The following is a 19,198-nucleotide window of genomic DNA, read 5'->3' on the forward strand; positions in this document are numbered from 1 at the left end:
AATGACCCAGATAAAAATAATCTTGGTTAGAAAATATACCATGCTAAATCCCGGATCATTGTTTTCCAAAATTTGGCACCAGCTGATTATCAATAGAATACTACTTAGCTAACAAGAAAACCATCAACCATGAACTTTACTTTTTCTTACTGGTTCAGCGATCAGTGTGGAGTGAATATGCATTTTAATTAATGTTTTTTTTTTTTTTTTTTTTTAATGATCAATTAAGCCTTTGAAGAAACACTATAACAATATCAAATAACTCAATTTTACGACTCATTAAATTCCACCCAAGTGTCTGGAATTCTTTGCAGGGGCCTGATCATGTCACACACCTTCAAAAACACTTGTTTTTTAACTGAACCAAAACAGCTACGTCAAAAATACTTTCTCTTCAAATATTCTAATAATTAGTGGTGAATGTATACGATAGGATAGAAAAGCTAGGTTTTCCAGAATGTACTGTACCTTCAACAGTGAATTTAGATACAAAGGTATATTATATATTTTGTATAATAGATTAATTATATTCTGAAAGTAGTGTTAATATGAATGTTATATTTATACAAATGGAAATTGCTTTACATAAAAATAAAATTATTTATTTTTAAAAAAGTATGAATGTTGCCTATTTCATTCACTGTGTACGAGTAATAGTGTTAAGCTCTATACAAAGGGGAAGTTGTTTCAAAATATCAATTTTGCAACATTTATGTTCAGCATTATTTCTGGAATACATTCACTCAGCAGAAAATAAAAAGCGGAAGCCTTGGGAAAACAAAGATGTCTGTCAATCTGCAGCATGGTGGTGCCACCTGCTGGTTAATGTTGCTTTACAATGCAGATTCATCTCAAAACCTAATGAAAGACGGGAAGAGAACAGGTCTGTACAAACAAGGCACTAACCACAAACAATGGATCCATCAAGCCTGCTTAAGAAGTACCAAACTGTGTCCCCATTTCCTCAATATGTATGGCTCCAAACTATGAACGAAGATAACTGGTGATCAGTAGGTTTTAAAATAATACTCTTACAAACTATTAACAAATATTAGCACATAAGAATATAACAGGACAATTCAGCGTTGGCATACATACAAACACAGGCAGTGAGTAAAACCATATAGCATTCAAATCTGCATATCCTTATATGCACAAAAACATCCTGACATTTCAGGGCCCAGATGAAATGTAGATTTCCTTCAGTGAAAACAAAGAAAGTGTTATTTTGTTTTGAATCACCAATCTTACGATACTTGAAAAATCATCTCCTGACTGGTCCTCACAGGAGAAAAACCAATGTAATTATACTGGATATACTGGTATGAATCACACCCCTTGAATCACAGAGGTATCCAGGCACAGAGGACTTCAATGTGCCGCTTTTCACCTGCTGAGAGGCTCTGCAGCTCGCAGCAGTCCTGCCCCCGTGTCTGCGCAGCCCTGCGCAGGAGTCACCTGGATTGCTGCTGCTGCTGCTGCTTCTCTTCTACCTGCCGGATGAGCTTCTGTCGGCGCTCCAGCACGTCTGCCAGCTTCTCGTTGTATTTGGCCCGTTCTTCAGCTCGTATTTCCTCCACATCGGAAAAGAAACGGTGCCTGCAAAGAAATGCACACACAATGCCAATATACATCTAAAAACCAATACAAACGAAACACATGCCACACAACGACAACATCAGCAATCAGCTTTAATCCTACACACAAACTGCTAGGCTATTTTCTCTTAGGTTACCTGATCAATGTCAGAAGGCCTGAACTAATTTAAATGTAAACTGCATACATACTTCGTAAACAGACTTCCCAACAGTGCAGTAAAAACATCAACTGGATCCTGGTTCTACTGTCAAGTCATTTATTCTGAATCATCAATTCGCCGTCTACTGTTATCATGTTATTGCACAGTGCCCCATGCAACACGTTTTGGGTTTCGCTCATTTGGTGCATGGCACAATGATAATTAAAACAAATAATTGCAATAATTACAATTGCGCTGTAGACAATTCAAAGTAATGAAGACGGAGTATCTCCACCCCACCTCCTTACACACCTGTTATAAAAGGCGACGGATAGTCCAAAAATGATAGTCCCCAGCAAGAATGGTTTGGCAAAGCGCTTGCCAGCGGATAGCGTGTGTTGTTTCATGATATATGGCGCAATATACTGATGTTGGAAACACAACAAATTAGTGGCAAAGTTTCAATGTCACAGACAAAGCCTCGGCTTTTCTAACCTCCACAGCAGCGGACACTGGATTGTGTTGCACTTTAGTCTGCCTCCACTTCCGCTCCTCGTGAAACAAGGGTATTAGCTGTTAATTTATATTTATATCTTGGTGTTGGTTTGAATATTCATAATGTGAACGAGATTACACAAAAACGGCTTTCAGTTATTTAGTTTATTCATCATTTTGCTCCAAGGAACCGAATTTAAAACTCGCGTTTCAGATACTCGGGGGAATGAAATTGGCAACGGAACGGAAGTGAGCACAAGATGTAAACAGCGCTGCTTTAAAGGGACACTTCAGTACATTGCGAGAGGTGTGTTCAATATGTACAATCATTATTATTACTATCACTGTACGCAATACATATAGCCTACATATTGTAAGGGGAAATAGAGACCTGACATTGTACAATAAGACCCTTTTAACTTTTGAAATTATTAGGATCCTGAATTAATATCTACAGGTAATTGGCGGTCTAGTACAATACCCGCAGTAAATGTACGTAATTAATGTGCCGTTTTTTCCTTTATATTTGTTCTGTGTTTAACAAAAAACAACATGTAAATACTGTAATCATTGTCACTATGTGTTCTCTTCTGTAGTATAACGAGTCAGGTTACCAGGGTTTCTGGTCAGAGAAGCAATACCAGCACTAGGAACTACTGAAAAGCACACGACATCATTGGTTGCACTTGAAAACCGCAAAGGTCTTTTTTTCATTTCAGCTGATTGAGATGATCAATGCTGGAAGACCTCGACAGGATACACAACACTGAACCGATCATTGATCCCAGAAGTGTGATGTTCTCTAGGAGAGGAGGGTCCCAAGGCCTGGACCGGTTTGAATATCTGCAGACACTGGTCACGGAATTTCAGGACACCGACAGCCTAGGTTGGGCTCATTGATTATTTAAAAATATATACATGTATTTTGGTTTTCCTGGGCAATGCTAATAGGCTATCTGATCGAGTATGTCTCAGATATTTTGCTCACCCTTCTGTTTTTGACAGGCCCTGACAGTTGTTGATTCTGTTCTCACATTTAGATGCAAAGGAACAAGTGCTGGCAAACCTGGCAAATTTTTCTTATGATCCCAGTAACTATGAGGACCTCAGAAAACTTCATGTTATTGACCTCTTTTTAGACATGCTGACAGAGGACAGAGAGAGTTTTGTAGAATTTGGGATAGGTGAGTACAGATTTTGGACCTGTCTTCTTGGAGATCTTGGGTAGAAAACCTAATCATGAAATTGCTTCTAATAAATGTATTCATCATTTTTCAGTAAAAGTGTATATTTGGTTAAAGGAGTTATGACAAGAAAGTAACACACTTTATAGGATTACCAGTTTAAAAGGTATCTGCTCATGTTCAGAACCACGAGCCGCCAGAACAGATTCAATGCTCTTGGCACAGATTCTATGAGTCACTGGACTCTACTGGAGGGATGAACACTGTTCTTCCAAAAGATATTCCCTCATTTGGGGTTTTGATGATGGTGGTGGAGAGCGCTGTCTAACACATCAGTCCAGAATCTCCCACAGGTGTTCAATTGGGTTGAGATCTGGTGACTGCGAAGGCCATAGCATATGATTTCCATCATTTTCACATTCAGTGAGCCCTCGTACACTGTGGATGAGGGCATTGTCATCCTGGAAGAGACCACTCCCATCAGGATAGAAATGTTTCACCACAGGATAAGGTGATCACTCAGAATAACTTTGTAATTATTTGCAGTGACCCTTCCCTCTAAGGGCCCAAGTGGACCCAAACCATGTCAGGAAAATGCCCCCCACAGCATAACAGAGCCTCCGGACCCCCTCACAGTAGGGGTCAAGCAGTCAGGCCTGTACCGTTCTCTTGGTGTTGCCACACATGCAGTCACCCACTTGTCGAGAATACTAGCCAGTTGAGCGTCTTTGTGACTGAAGCTCCTTCCATTCGTGTCCCAATAATGACCCCTCTTTCAAAGTCACTTAGATCCTTTCCTCTTGCCATCTTGATCCAAAATCAAGGTTAGCTGGGCCTGCTCAGCATTTTTATACATGCCACAGAGCGTGATAGGATGTTGATTGCTTAATTGTATCCTGCAGTACACCTCTTTGGAGGCATCTGCATTCGTTACGTTCCTCCACTCATTTATTCAGGTTTTTCCTTTAATCTGTCACCTGTCTGTATATTATATGCAGTATTTATCATGTACAGTGGAAAGTCTGTCAAACTTCCTGTCTCTTTAACAACTATAGTGAGAAGTTCCAATTCTAATTGTGGTTGATACATTTAAAAAATATGTATTATTCAACCAGTACCAGTCTCATCAGTAATACAGTTGCCTAACTATATTCAGTTTTATATACATTCATGTATGTATGCATGCATTTATTTATGTATTGTTTTTGCAGGAGGTCTGTGCAACCTGAGCCTGGATAAAATCAACAAAGAATACATCCTGCAGAACAATGGTGTGAAGCTGGTTATTGGCTGTTTGTCAAGTCCCTCTGAGGAGACCGTGCTCTCTGCCATCACTACTCTAATGTACCTCATGACCCCTGCCTCCCGCCAGGAGATCACCCATACTGCAGTGGTGGAGTGTATGCTGCGTTTTTCCCTCTCTGCCAACAGGCGACTAAGCAATCTGGCATCAGTCTTCCTGCAGGACTATTGTTCTGTGGAGCAGGTGGAGAAAGCCCAGAGTTTACAGGGACAAAGTGCACTGGGCATCCCACTACCCAAGGATTAGACCATGGATCTGGGCAGGACAGTTGTTTCTGTGATTCTGTCTTACTAATAATCAGATATTTCTGTTATACCACTAGCTGCCTTTTCACATTTTCCAATTTTAATAAACTAATGTACACTGAATATGTATGCAGAGAATGTACTTTTATTCATCACCAATCGATCACTTATCCTACCTCTTCACTGGAAAGGCTAGAACACTTATAGGAAATAGTTTGAATTGATGCAAGTTATCCTATTTGTTTCAGAAGATTTTCATCTGTATGGTATTTTCTGGCAATATATCAAACAAGAAAGACACTGAGGAAATGCTGGCGTTCCATGCATTGTGGAACTAATTAAATTCCTTATTCACTGCCAACTGATTTCCATGCCAATACAGTAAGATCAGGGTTTTCCTGAAATGTATCTGTACTAAAGTTAGTTGGGCTTATTAACGATTGAGACTTATTGTGGTTAATGTTATTGGTTATTGTCTGTCGACAGGCTCATAATAAAACAAATGGGGTAACAATACATACTAATAAGCAATACTTGAATTCAGAGGGATATGAAAATAAATGAATAAACTGACATTGAAAATTAGTACATAATTTTAGCAGAGGTCTTGTCAACAGCTACAGGTCAGATCTTAGTGGTATAAGAGCTCCTGCATTTTGGCCATTGATTTCAGTACAAGTACCCCTATTAATAATGCATACTTTGCAGTTTATAGGTAAAATACAAAGGGAATTTTTAAAAGGATGCATGAAATGCCCTTCAAATGAATGCCAGAGAGAACATCTGAATGTATGTTCTTAGTATCACTCAGGTTCTCAGTGAGTAACTCCATCACTCTACCTTCCATTTACTTTGTCTTGTTAAATCTGCAATGGTCAAATATACAGATGTTTTCAGTTCTGTTGTCTTCTCCCCCAATCAATTTTTAGGGAGCCATGAAACCAACCTTTTGATATGGAATAACATGTACACTGGCAGGCAATATGACCAGGAATCCAAAACATAATTCAAATAAAAAGATCACATTCTATTAACTCAAAAGAAAATTAAACTGAGTATGTTTTGTCGTCATTTTACTGCAACTTCTCAAAATTGAAGCTGCACATACTTCCATCCTGACAAAGAAAATAAATCTTGCCCAGCTCAAAGAATAAAAAGATTCCAATAATACCATGGCATTTCAGAAGGTTATGTTGGCAGAGGCTGACAGTAAACTAAACCTCAAAGTAATCTAAATGTGTGCGACTCCTTATAAAAATGAAACTTTCAGCCAGCTGTTACTCAAATATCATGCATTTCACATGGTATTCTGCATTAATTTAAATCAATGTAATCTTTCAAATATGTAGATAAATACATAAGGAAAGTAAATGACTGAATGCCTACCTTTTCAGTCCTCAAAGATCAAAGCACTTTCTATTTAGCTTGTCTGTCAGTGCCAAAATCAAAAATAAGAACCCAGATGTTGAGGAAAGTCTGAATGCCAGTATCAGGTGCAAAACACATGTGCCTGCATACAGAAAAACAGGCACAGCTTCCCATGAAAAGTGGAGAGTTTTTAATTGACTATTGACTGTATTAGATCATTTTGCAGTCCTCATTTTCCACAGGATATTGGTGTTTTGAGCAAGGCAGATTTTGGAAAAATTAAAATCTATAGTCATATTGTCAGACTGAAGGTTCACTATGACAACAGGCATTCGGCACCCACAACGCAGTTTTTCATTTTGGGGTATAAAAAGGGGTGGGGATTTGTAGGACTCTCCTGGCACATAATTTATGTATTCATTTATAAAACAACTTTATTGTATAATGGACAGCATCATGCACATAAGACTATAGAATATAAGGCACACATTTTTAATTTAAAAAAAATAACTATTTCCACATTAACTAATATTCACTAAACAGTATTGCAAGTAATGTTTAAGAAGAAACCATAACAAGAAAGATTTTGTATATCATACACAATTCAGTTTCTAATAGCAGTGTTTATTTTATTAAAATTAGTAATTTAAGATATTGTGTTCGAATACATATTACACACGACTTGAAAAGTCTTTCTATCCATCTACACATATATATCTAGATAGAGAGAAGTATAAAATACCAGGAAGTTCACATCTCTGACACCAGATTTCTTACTATTGTTTTATGTAATATTAGGAATCCATGGAACCTTTTCATTTGTTTTAATGATCAATGCTTCCTACGCAATAAAATTCCCATAATTATGTGAAAAACAATATGATTGCATCATGTAGAATTCAAAGATCCAACTCCACAAATATACAGGATTTCTCACAGTCCGATTTCCTTTTCCATTATTTCCCTCAGGATATTCTTCTTTATCTGGAAATAAAGGAATCTTATTAAATATTGATTATGAAAAACAAATATTGCAAACAACTGCACTGAACCATATCCGGATTTAGACAATCGATAACTGAATATAATTGTCTCCCAGTTTATACCATTAGATTGTTGGAGGTCAGTGGCAGCGATTGAATCTGGTCCTTCTCCAGTTTGAAAAGCTCCATTTAAATTACATACACCTTTTCATATTAACAAATATTCACAAATTTACACGTATTAAATTGTGTCCAGAAAGCAAATTTAGAAAATTATAGAATATTCATATTCATATTCATATTAACCAAGGTATGTTGTTGTATTATATTAATAGGTGTATATCCATGATTTAACAGTGTAACAAAATTATAAATTCAGCAGTCCCACAGTGCACAATTCTGAAATGCTTGAAAGAAGCAAAAGTTACCAACCTTTCCAGACACAGTGAGTGGATAGTCCTGCACAAACATCACATAGCGGGGGATCTTGAAGTGAGAAATCTACACAAGTTGGAGAATAATATGGAACCGATTAAGTGGAAGTTACGGAGAGTTTATTGTAAATTGATTGATGAATGTCTTCTTATCTTGACATGGTTCGGGAAATGTAAGGACGGGTTTAAAGGTTTTCTATGCAAAACTGTGTTTAAACTTTATAGGAACATCTGCTTGGTGCTTTCTATCCTGAAGTGCCCAGCACAGTTATGAAAACTGAACACATGCACCAGGCACACTGAGGTTTGTCTGTTTAGAAGTCCATACATTTTATACGAATTAAAGCGGATTAAGATTTATGTTTTTGAGGCCTGCACAAAAGGGTTGCAATGTTCTGATCTTCAGTTACTTTAAAATATAAAGAACCTGATATTACAAAGTTGGTAAGAGTTTACTAATCAGCAAGAAGAGTATGTTTGGTTGAATTAATGTGACATTTAAAAAACTGCAGGATGTAATTAATCGGCTCAAATAAATGCATGCTGACTGGTCCATGATCACCCGATTAATTTGTGTTCCTCCTCTTGTCCACGAGTATTAGACTAGGAGTTCTTTACTGAATGATCTTTGTATGTGGCTCTTGAATACTATGAATGAATACATCTTTCTCACTGCACTTTGTTTAACCTGGAGAATATTATAGATATACGGTATTCACCCACTTGGACTTTTCCACATTTCTTTGTGTTACAACATGGAATCAGGAGTTTTTGCCATTGGTGAACACAGAAAATGTGCATAAATGTCAAAGTGAAAAATATAATCTGCAAATTCTTCTAAATGAATTACAAATAGAAAACAGAAAATAATTGAATGCATAAGTAAATCACCCCCTTTGCTATGACACCTGATTGAGCTGTGAAACCAAATGTCTTTATAAGTCACGTAATTAGTTGAATGGAGTCCACCTCTATGCAATCAAGGTGTGTCACATGATTTCAGGTTAAATACATCTGTATCTGGGAGGTCCCACAGTTGGTTAGTACAATTCCTAACAAAAACTACATCATGAAGACAAAGGAACATTCAAATCAAATCCTGAATAAGGTTCTTCAATCAGAGGTAGGATATAAGAACATTGCATTGAATATGCCTCGGAGCACAGTAAAGTCCATTATTAAGAAATGGAGGGAATATGGCACAACTGTGAATCTGCCTAGATCAGGCCATCCTCAAAAACTGAGTATCCAGGCGAGAAGGGCACTAGTCAGGCAGGCCACCAAAATGCCTATGCACAGTGTCTCCCAGCCCAGCAGTGGAAGACTATAGCCCAGGTGCTTCACAAAAGTGGCATTTATGGGAGAGAAAAAAAACTCGCATCAAATCTCGGCTGGAGTTTGCCAGAAGGCATGTGGGAGACTGAGACCAAGTGGAGGAAGATTCTATGGTCTGATGAGACCAAAATAGAGCTTTATGGCCTCAATGCTAAGCACTACGTTCGGCGCAAGCCTAACACCTCATCCTGAGAACAACATCCCTACCGTGAAGCATGGTTGTGGTGGCAGCATCATGCTATGGGGATGCTTCTCTGTGTCAGGGCCTAGAAACCTTGTAAAGATAGAGGGCAAAATGGATGCAGCAAAGTACAGAGAAATCCTGGAAGAAAACCTGCTGAAGTCTGCAAGAGACCTGGGACTTGGGAGAAGATTCATCTTCCAGCAGGACAATGACCCCAAACATACAGCCAAAGCCACACTGGAGTGGCTTAAAAACAAAAAGGTCAATGTCCTGGAGTGGCTCAGTCAAAGCCCGGACCTCAATCCAATTGAGAATATGTGGAAAGAGTTGAAAATTGCTGTTCACCAAATGTGATGGAGCTTGAGCAATTTTTCAAAGAAGAATGGGCAGAAATTGCTGTGTCCAGATGTGCAAAGCTGATTGAGACTTATCCACAGACTCATGGCTAAAATTGCTGCCAAAGGTGCCTCTACCAGATATTGACTGAAGGGGTGATTATGCATTAAATTATTTTCCATTTTGTATTTGTAATTTAGAACAATTTGCAGATTATATTTTTCACTTGGACATTATGGACATGTTCTGTGTTGATCAGTGGCAAAAGCTCCTGATTAAATTCATTCTGATTTCATATTGTAACACAATGAAATGTGGAAAAATCCAAGGGGGGTGAATACCTTTGAGTGCCACTGTATATACAGAATTAAGATAATTTGCTGACTCCTTTTTCAATTTAAGTACATCCTACATAAAGATCTTACAGCCTTTCACTGGGAGGGACGGTCTAGTTCTCCTTTGTCTTAATTGTTACGCATCTCTCACCTGGCCTTTGCAGAATGCTTTGATCTCCTCTGCAGAGGCCTGCTCTCCTTCTTTCAGCTTAATGCAGGCACACACCTCCTCTACCATTCTCTGATCCTTCACGCCAACCACCTGGAGAGTACAGTCAAATTATAACCAATCCACCAACTGTACAATGAACTAATTAAGACTAATCAGTGCTTTGAAGCATTGAATTTGGAGTAGCAGGTCCTGGTTTTTATCTGGTTTTGAGTAGACCCACTGAGATTCAGCTCATCATGTTGTTATTCTGCCGGACATTGCTTGTAGGTCTTAAAATTCCATGCTGAAGATATATACAATATATGATGCTTCCCTTTGACCCATTGCCCCCCAGTTCTTGCAGAACCCTCAATTGTACTGGACAGACTAATGTGACCAAAGTAAATTACAGATTCAATTATTGTGCTGGTTAAGCTAAAGCAGCATTTAAAAACAAAAATCTTCAGCTGGGAAATCAGATTCTCTTAGTTTTTCCATACTTATCCAGTGACCCAATAACTATAGTTTGTTCTACTGAAAACTCAACATACACTGGATTTTGTTTTGGACTCACAGTAGCTTTGCAAAACTGTGGATGAAAAACCTGATCTCAATATCTTAACTAACATGTTAACTAAGTTAACAAAGATGTAGGAGGCCAAAGCAAAGACAAAATGACTTTGAGATACACAATCACCAGATACTTGAATAATATTTCTGGATCTCACCTGGGCCTCATGTATTTTTGGGTGTGTGTGCAGAAATTGCTCTATTTCCGCCGGGTAGATGTTCTCCCCTCCCCGGATGATCATGTCCTTTATCCGGCCATCAATCTTGCAGTAACCATACTCATCAAGGCTGGCTATGTCACTACAGGAGGATGATCACCATCATATTCAGTGTGAAAAAGATTCCTAACCACCAAGTTCCCTCTGGTACATGTCCAGAGCCATTTGCCACTTCCTCACATGCTTTCCATCTATACTTTTCACTCATGTACAGTCATATAACAGTAGTAATATGTAACCATAACAACAGCATTGTAAAACCACAGACAAGTACAGAGAAAGCCAGGTCAATTACATTAAGATTACAACCAAAGTAATGGTGTGAGACTGTCATGCCAATGTAACCTGTTACATGGGTAGATGGATTTGGACATAAACATGCTATGAGCTCCCACTGAAATAATACTATATTTCAGGGAGAGTAGTATTCTAAATTACTTAAATTCATACCCTGTTGTGTGTCGTTAGACATGTTTTATTTAATAATTGACACGTCTTAGGAATGATGCAGTAAAAGCTATAATCACCATTAAAATGAGGGTTTATTCATTAAAACATGAAAATCAGCCTTATCCTCACAAAGTATATACTAGATAAATAGCAGGTTTGGTAAGTCCTGATAGTAAGTATACCTAAGCAGAGTTTTTCAAGTACTATCCGCTATTGGATATAGGTCAAATTTTACCCCCTGACTGATACTATGCGACTTGGATTGTAATCAATTGGATCAATGCCCTTACTTAGGAGTCCTGCCACTCACCCAGTCTTATACCAGCCAGTGTTACTGATGCAGTCCTTGGTTTTCTCAGGATCATCCCAGTACTCTGGCATTACACAGTATCCCCTGATCAGCAGCTCTCCTGAGGTGTGTAGAGGCAATATATCTCCTGACTGGGGGTCCACAACTTTAGCCTGTGAATAACAATGCAGAACTGAAATCAAGCTGAATGAAGAATCTGGTTAGGACTACTTTATGCTATACAATGGTGCAAGAAGGAACATGGACCACAGGAAATTAACATTAGCTCTTTTTAAATACAAAGTTGTGGATATCTAGAACTAGCTATTCAGACATATTTAAAGCAGACACTATGGGTTCCTTCAAGCACCCAATACATATGGTATCAACCACTGAATGGACATTATCAGGCATTGTCAGTCCCATTTGAATGGTGTAGTAGGTACCTGCTGTGCCTACTAGCATGCGTAGCAGGTTGTTATCAGCCACTGAATGGTTGATCATTAGGCATACCTAGTGTAATACTAATACCAAAGAGCCTCTCTTTCAACTTTGCTTATACTAAATATTTTATTGGGCTATATGGAGGGGCAGAATTTACCGGCTACATAAAAAAGTTAGCGGATATATATTAAGGTAGAGAGATTGAAATTAAATATGTATGTATGTAGGCTGCTATTATTATTATTATTATTATTATTATTTATTCATTAATCTCTCTACCTCAATTGTTTAAGCCTACTGCATTTTTGCTGCATTAGAGAAACATTAAATACTTTTTTCTGTAGTCCTCAAATAGATAGATACCTGATCGTATTTTAAATAATAGGCTACTGTATGTGTAATAATTTTGTAAAATGTGCTTTGGAAGAACAAAAGCACAATGGAAATGCAAAACGTACTGTTGTTGCATTGAAGCAGCTAGAAGAACATTTTATGCGAGTGGGGGCTGCGCCTGTAGCTCCCAGAAGCAAAGGCATATGCATTGAGCCATCACGATATAGCCCCCCATTGTAGTGTATGAACAACTAGTGGCATACAAATGCTACTTTAGCCTTTGCTTCCCCCCCCCACCCCGAAATCACTATTCACTTGCTTCTGCCTGACAAGGCATGTTCAATCACATGGGCTACTTGTCTCCAGAAACCCCATATTGCTTTAGCCTTACTGGTCTCAGTTCCATGTGTTACAGCCTCCATTGCTCGCACTTTATGTGATCCTATTGAGGGAGGAAATGGACAGGCTACATTTTAAATGTGTTGTGTTTTGAAGGTGCCTTTATTTGTATATATTTATCAAAACCACGCAATAACAGGGTCGTGCAGATGTAACCGATGCAGGTCGGAGCTCCCTGCCCAGGATTCAAACCACATCCCATGGTTTCTCTTACCATTTTTACACAGATGATAACCAGATCTTCCTGTCTTTCCCCTCCTCTGACCCTCTCATCCCCTCTCACATCTCTTCCTGTTTGTCTGCTATCTCTGCCTGGATGCACTCACACCACCTCAAGCTCAACCTCTCCAAATCTAATCTCTTCTTTTCTACAATGCAGCAAAAATGCAGTAGGCTTAAACAATTCAGGTAGAAAGATTATTATTATTATTATTATTATTATTATTAATAATACTACTACTACTACTACTACTAATAATAGCCTACATACATACATAGAAATAAAATAAATATCTCTCTACCCTAATATATTTATGCTCTAACTTTGATTCAATGGCTGATAACGACCTACTAAGCATGCCAGTAGGTACCATATGTATCGGGTGCTTCAAGTAATGTCTAGAGGACATTCTGGGGAGGATTAGCTACTACAATACAAACAACAAAGATGACATTAAGAAATAACTTTCCTTATGTTCCTTATGTAATGTGTCTGAGTATTTTAGTTGTTGGCGTGGAAATACCACAGGTCTACAAAATTCTAATAATGAACTCAATAATTATATAAAGTGTTCATTATTCAGTATTAATAAAAAATGTTTATGCTACAATCCAACTAGGAAATTAAATGGCACAACTTTAAGACAAGGTGGAGGATAAACGGCACTCACAGCTACCAACTTGTTCCAGAGTTGCCCAACCCCTGACTCACAGTGATGCAATTGTTAAAACATGATTCATTTCAACAAACAAAAACACAATGCAAAAACACAATGCAAAAACACAAGTCTTCCACTGATTGAATAAAAAAAAACATTAGAATGTGCGCCTGGATCTTGTGACCACAGATCACTTGTGGCAGAGCCTCAGTCTGGACCAGTACCCCCTAATAATCTGAGAGGAGTTTTTACTGCAGGAGCCATTTGGGAGCTTACATATACAATACACATATAACATATTTCTAGTTTTTTTGTTAATCTAAAAATAATTCATGTCACAGTGGATTGTGTTTTTGGAAACCTGCACAGAATTCAGGTTGTTTAACTATCCAGCCCTTGTTTAAATGTACCTCAGTGTGATTCATCACACAGCCCACTGTATGTAGTTTCCGAGGCAGCGTGTCCATTGGAAAACACAGGAAGGTCACAGGGCTATTTTCAGTTGTCCCGTAACCAATCTAAACAAACAAAAGGATGAAGAAAAGTTGGTGTTGTGTTAAAATCCTGAAAGAACAAAACCAATAACAAGACAAGAGATACATGAGCCAAACACAATGGCTATGATAACAATAGAGTACCAGTATAATGCATGTCCCCAAATAAAGCAGAAAATATTTGAAACAATGTCTAATTTGTTCACAGCTCTGACAGAAGACTCACTTTCCCCTGATGTTGAGGTCTTAAATTTACATTCTGTGCTAGAACCAAAATTCACAGAGTGCAGTCAGAAGGGAGACTGCAAAAATAATATGGCATATGAAGGGAGTGAGATATGTAGTGGCTATCTGAGAAATCGCACACCTTTCGGTTGCCTCTAGATTTTTGGTGGTGTTTACTTCAGGTGGGGAAAAAAAAATTAAAATTAAATTAAAATAAGCTGCAATGATCACAGATCTTTAATTGAGCCCTGTCTATCTATCTATCGCATGTAGCATGGTTGCAGCTCATGTATCAAGACAGCTCTTTTAATATGCTGTAATACTAAAAGTATGTTATACTTTGTCACCCAAATTCACTTACTGGGTCAATGGAATGATTAATTGATTCAAGAAATAAGAGCATAAATATATAGAAACTATACAGTAAGGAATTAGTATATAATTAAATGATTAATTTTGACTATATTTAATAAGACCCTGACAGAATCAACCATTAAACAATGAAGCATGGTGGCAAGTCCATATAGAAGTACATTTTTAAATTAGATTAGTCTGGCTTTTGTTGCATAATTTTACCTTTAGTTTAACCATTTTATTTTTACAGTGCTTTTGGTGTCTACAGTCCCAAGGTAATGTGATTTTAGCTTTCACGGTATGCTATATTACACATCTAAAAGATAGGAAAATACATGCATCGCACCAAATAGTAACATTAAGTTAACAGTATTATTGTATGTATGAGTACTTGTATGAATACCACCGGTACACATTGGTAAATATACACGATACATCTATACCCAGAAAATGAATGCAGTTTTATTATACTACTGATATTCTTAGACTAGACTATGTTCTTGTTTTTACTTTTTTGCCAATTAATCTCAATGTGAACCATTTCTCTCTAAAAACAGCTTATAGTCAAAGGTGTGTGTTTTCCAATTGACCTGTTACAGTTTACCACTTATTATTGTTCATTATGTAGAATAAGAGAACCATCTGCAAGTTATTATTGGGGCTGATTTGCTCATGCTCGGTTTAACTGACTGGTTTATTCATTTTCTAATCTCACTTCTACAACAGCCCATAATAGTTACTAAAGCTATATTTTTGCCAATATCTTTACTGGAAACATTTGACAAACACGCCAATATATTAGTTTAATCAAGTGTGAAATGTTAGGAACAAGGATATCCAATGTTTTGCTGTCAGACAAGTAGCCTACATTTTAAATTTTATTTTGAGTTGCTTGATGTAAATGGTGAAAAAAACAACAACAAGTCATGCACATACCTTTGGACAGTACAGTACTTGGATAATTACATTCTCATCTACAATGTTAAATTTGGTGAGTAAACACTAGATTCCGCCTATCCTCAGAGACTCATAAACATATACATCCGAGGCCAAACCATCCCAGGAATACTGCCAGTGACCAAGAAAACATACATTTTAAAGCCAGTTAGGATTTTTTGGGCTTGAAACCCTGGCCTTTTTTCATGTGCCATAAGAACCAGACTTGGGGTCAAATGCAAGTTAATTTGCATATAAATGCACTTAAAAAGTGAACGATTTTGCCTTTGCTTTGGTATTTACACATCTTGAAATAAAAGCACTTGTATTTACATATTAATTATGTACATACATACAACATTTTTCAAATGCTTCTGGAATAGCATTCATCAATGTACAGAACAAATTTCAATTAATCTGAATGAGCCTTTTGGTAACTAAGTGGGATAACCATATCCTGTCAGTCCGACTTTAAATCAAGTGACAATGAAACAAAGGACAATGGATAAATAGGGCTGGGTGATAAATCAATATCAATAATTAGAGGTAATTACTTCCTTCAATAACAATATAAAGACGTTTACATTGACTTTCGATAATGTTGATAATTCGGTACAGCAGTCCTGACCTCTGTGACACAGCAGGAGCGTGCGCAGAAGTGACAATATGCACGTGGCCAGGTACAGCGCCCCAGAGCTGTCTGTAAAACCTCGCTCTTTGTTTTTAAAACGAAGCAAACCAAACTCACAATCGCTCTGCTCGTCCCACAACAAATGAACTTCCGACAAGGCCAGGTCGCCATAAGTAACGAATTCAAAATAAAAAAATATTGTTAACAAAAAAAAGGTCGCTCAAACCTACTGGAATAATGGAGACCCATGATCCACGCCTCCCTGTAAATCCCGCCCTCACGGCAAAACAGCGCCAAAACTCGTAAACGGGAAAAAAAAAAAAAAATCTAAAGCAAAGAAACTGGCGGCGAAAGCGAGGCTTGTAGCGTCACAACCACAGGCAGCAACTCTAGGCGAGCGAGTCAGTGAAATGGACTCACTCAGTTCGAGTTTTGCTCTCGATTTAACATTAATTGCTTTCAAGATTTTATTTTTTGCTTTTGATATTTTTTTTGTTTACAATTCTATAAATTTTGCTTTTGATTGTTTTATTTTTTAATCTCATCATCAACTTCTTTTTTTTTGTTTACAATATTTTTTATTTTGAATTTGTTACTTATGGCGCTAATTATGGGCTCACTGCCCGACCAGCTGCCTGTTGTGACGATCAGTGCCGATACATCGTGACGGCCAAATCGGGCACAAATCAGGCTTAAAATCGTGTAGTGTGACCCTGGCATAAGTCATACATTTAAGTTTTCACTTAAAGATCTTCAATTTGTTTTAATTTATTTTTCATTCAATAGCCTAATAGTTTAGCAATGTGAGCTGCAACGAATGTGCCTTAACATTAGCGTCCTTGTGGCAATGTTTTCTGGTCATAACAGCGAAATATAAAATGTATTAGACTATGTATGTAACTAATTTATACAATCTACTTAACTAAACGATTTACTTTTCCACGTTTCCAAACCACACTCAACACACAGACACCGCTGCACTCAGAAACACACTGTGCGCTCGAGTTATAATAAACGGCAGTAGCTGCTGTATGTGTAATTTAATAATATGAATGTGTTTGTTGCTCCTCTTTCCTTTTTTAATTTACTAGTTTCACACAAGGGTGTTTGGCTTTTAGGTGGGAGTCACATATTACACACTTAACAGTGTTTTCGTCTCTGTGTGGAACACATTGGTCAAGTTCTTGTAGCGCAGATTTCCGCAGACATGCGCGGATCTGCATAATTCCACCGATCGTGCTTGTATGGAATTGGTGAATGCAACTATTATAATCCTAGAACACTTTGATCCAGGTCATTAAAAAGTCAGTCATTAAGACTATGGAAAGTCATTAAAAGTAATTATTTTCCACATCCTTAACCTGCTAGATTTGTTGGTGGATCGTATCGGATTACAACATCTATTATTTCCGATATCCGATCCAATGTTTTTGGCCTGTATCGGACCGATACCGATACGGATTATCGGATTGGCGCATCTCTAGTTACTCATGCATATTTTTATGTTTGAAAAAGATTTTATCATTATAATTGTTTTGAATGTTCTACCTCAGATTTGTGAAATGATCCACTGTTTGGCAAGTGTTTGTCATGTTCTGACCATAAAGAATAGTTTAAAACCACAATTAACCGTCTGAACTTCAGTTCAACTTTCACTCAGGAACAAAAATCAGCCTTTAAACTTGAAAGAAATAATGATTTGACATTTATTGTGATAATTATCAATAGACTGATATGAATTATTTTATCGTGATAACATTTTTGAACATATCACCCAGCCCTATGGATAAACATGTTTGCAGCAGGAGTAGCACACAGAGGATGAGAGTAAAGATAATAAAAGACAATGAAAGAATAAGAAAAGATTTAGCCCTTCTTGACTGTCCAGGTCATAGTATCATCTGGATCCATATAACCATCACAAGCAATTTCTTTAAACCACTTTAACAAATCTATAAAAAAATCGGTGGCCAAAAAATGCCTCCTCAGTATTACACTCCCACAATTTCTTAAAAACCCCAGCAGTGGTATTCCGCACAAAATCTGGATCCACAAGCTAGTAAATCCAAGTTGCAATTGTTTTGATTTCTGTGTGTTAACTATTTCTGCATCTACAGGCAGAGTGCCTGAAAAAACACTGATCCATATTACAGTAAATGCCCGTTTCGAATGTACAATTCACATTTGTAACTATGGTCAAAATGGAGATAGATCTACCAGTACCATGTTGTTAGATTTGATGGTGTCCATATTTCAGTCAAAGAAAAGTTCCTTCTCTAAAACAGAAGTTTGATCAATTATAGAAGTGCTACACAATGATACATATTCATAAAACTGCAATATCACATTTTTTGTACTGCCTTTTATCAAGACAGCTGGGCTGAGCCACACATATTGCAGCAGACAAGGGCTACACTGGGGTGCCATGGTTCTGCTGGTTAGCTCTTTAAATCCCACCTGCTTACAACCTGGTCACTAAAATGATTGGTTTAGATGCACTCGTGTTAGTGGGAGTGTGTAAGTTAAGTTCCTGCAAACTTTTATTTATTCTATCATTTTAGTAACTGTTAACTAGTAGAACTTTCATCACAATCAAGGCTACTGTGAATACCCCAATTGAGATATCTTCAGTGATTCAGGATGTGATGTCTTTTCTGCTATCCATTAAGTATTGAAACATCCTAGGAGCACAGGAAGAAGAGTGGCTCAATTCACCAAATGCAAGGTTTCATTAAGTAACTGAGAGCTCAACTGGAACAAAACTTAGAAGATGCTGCAACTATCAACAATCAGGGTTTCCCACCATTTGAGGGTTCCCTGGAAGATCATCATGCTTGCCTTAAACTCTATGTAGGTCAACCAAAGTTCTTGCAGTTCTTACAGAAA

At 37.5% G+C, this 19,198-nt stretch overlaps 2 protein-coding genes across 5 annotated transcripts in view; one reads left to right on the forward strand and one right to left on the reverse strand.

Annotated features, from left to right (window-relative positions):
- The first annotated feature begins 2,212 nt into the window (after positions 1–2,212).
- Positions 2,213–5,088, forward strand: armc7 (armadillo repeat containing 7). 3 transcript variants are annotated; one of them, XM_066704871.1, is made up of 5 exons: positions 2,213–2,304; positions 2,448–2,540; positions 2,953–3,119; positions 3,274–3,417; positions 4,629–5,088. In XM_066704871.1, exons 3-5 carry the CDS (start codon positions 2,969–2,971, stop codon positions 4,964–4,966), a joined length of 633 nt encoding a protein of 210 aa, XP_066560968.1. In that variant the 5' UTR covers positions 2,213–2,304; positions 2,448–2,540; positions 2,953–2,968; the 3' UTR covers positions 4,967–5,088. The 3 variants fall into 3 exon arrangements, with proteins under 3 accessions (XP_066560968.1, XP_066560970.1, XP_066560969.1); XM_066704873.1 differs by lacking the exon at positions 2,213–2,304 and having other exon boundaries at positions 2,370–2,540; positions 3,373–3,417; XM_066704872.1 differs by lacking the exons at positions 2,213–2,304; positions 2,448–2,540 and adding an exon at positions 2,567–2,690.
- Positions 5,089–6,936: 1,848 nt separating this feature from the next.
- acsf2 (acyl-CoA synthetase family member 2) overlaps positions 6,937–19,198 on the reverse strand; it is a 72,973-nt gene continuing 60,711 nt past the window's right edge. For both annotated transcript variants that reach the window (XM_066704866.1, XM_066704865.1), the window contains exons 11-16: positions 14,083–14,190; positions 11,640–11,791; positions 10,820–10,961; positions 10,092–10,202; positions 7,749–7,817; positions 6,937–7,317 (exon numbers count right to left, since the gene is read on the reverse strand). In XM_066704866.1, coding sequence (XP_066560963.1) covers positions 7,267–7,317; positions 7,749–7,817; positions 10,092–10,202; positions 10,820–10,961; positions 11,640–11,791; positions 14,083–14,190 — 633 coding nt within the window. In that variant the 3' untranslated portion in view covers positions 6,937–7,266. The remainder of the gene's footprint in view (positions 7,318–7,748; positions 7,818–10,091; positions 10,203–10,819; positions 10,962–11,639; positions 11,792–14,082; positions 14,191–19,198) is intronic.

Source organism: Amia ocellicauda, chromosome 5, assembly GCF_036373705.1.
Source record: "Amia ocellicauda isolate fAmiCal2 chromosome 5, fAmiCal2.hap1, whole genome shotgun sequence".
NCBI lineage: Eukaryota > Metazoa > Chordata > Actinopteri > Amiiformes > Amiidae > Amia > Amia ocellicauda.

Excerpts from the sequence above, each read along its gene's own strand:
- armc7 (XM_066704871.1), top strand. The coding sequence starts at position 2,969 with ATGCTGGAAGACCTCGACAGGATACACAACACTGAACCGATCATTGAT. Across the intron at positions 3,120-3,273 it reads TCAGGACACCGACAGCCTAG|ATGCAAAGGAACAAGTGCTG; the intron begins GTTGGGCTCATT and ends TCTCACATTTAG. Across the intron at positions 3,418-4,628 it reads TTTTGTAGAATTTGGGATAG|GAGGTCTGTGCAACCTGAGC; the intron begins GTGAGTACAGAT and ends TTGTTTTTGCAG.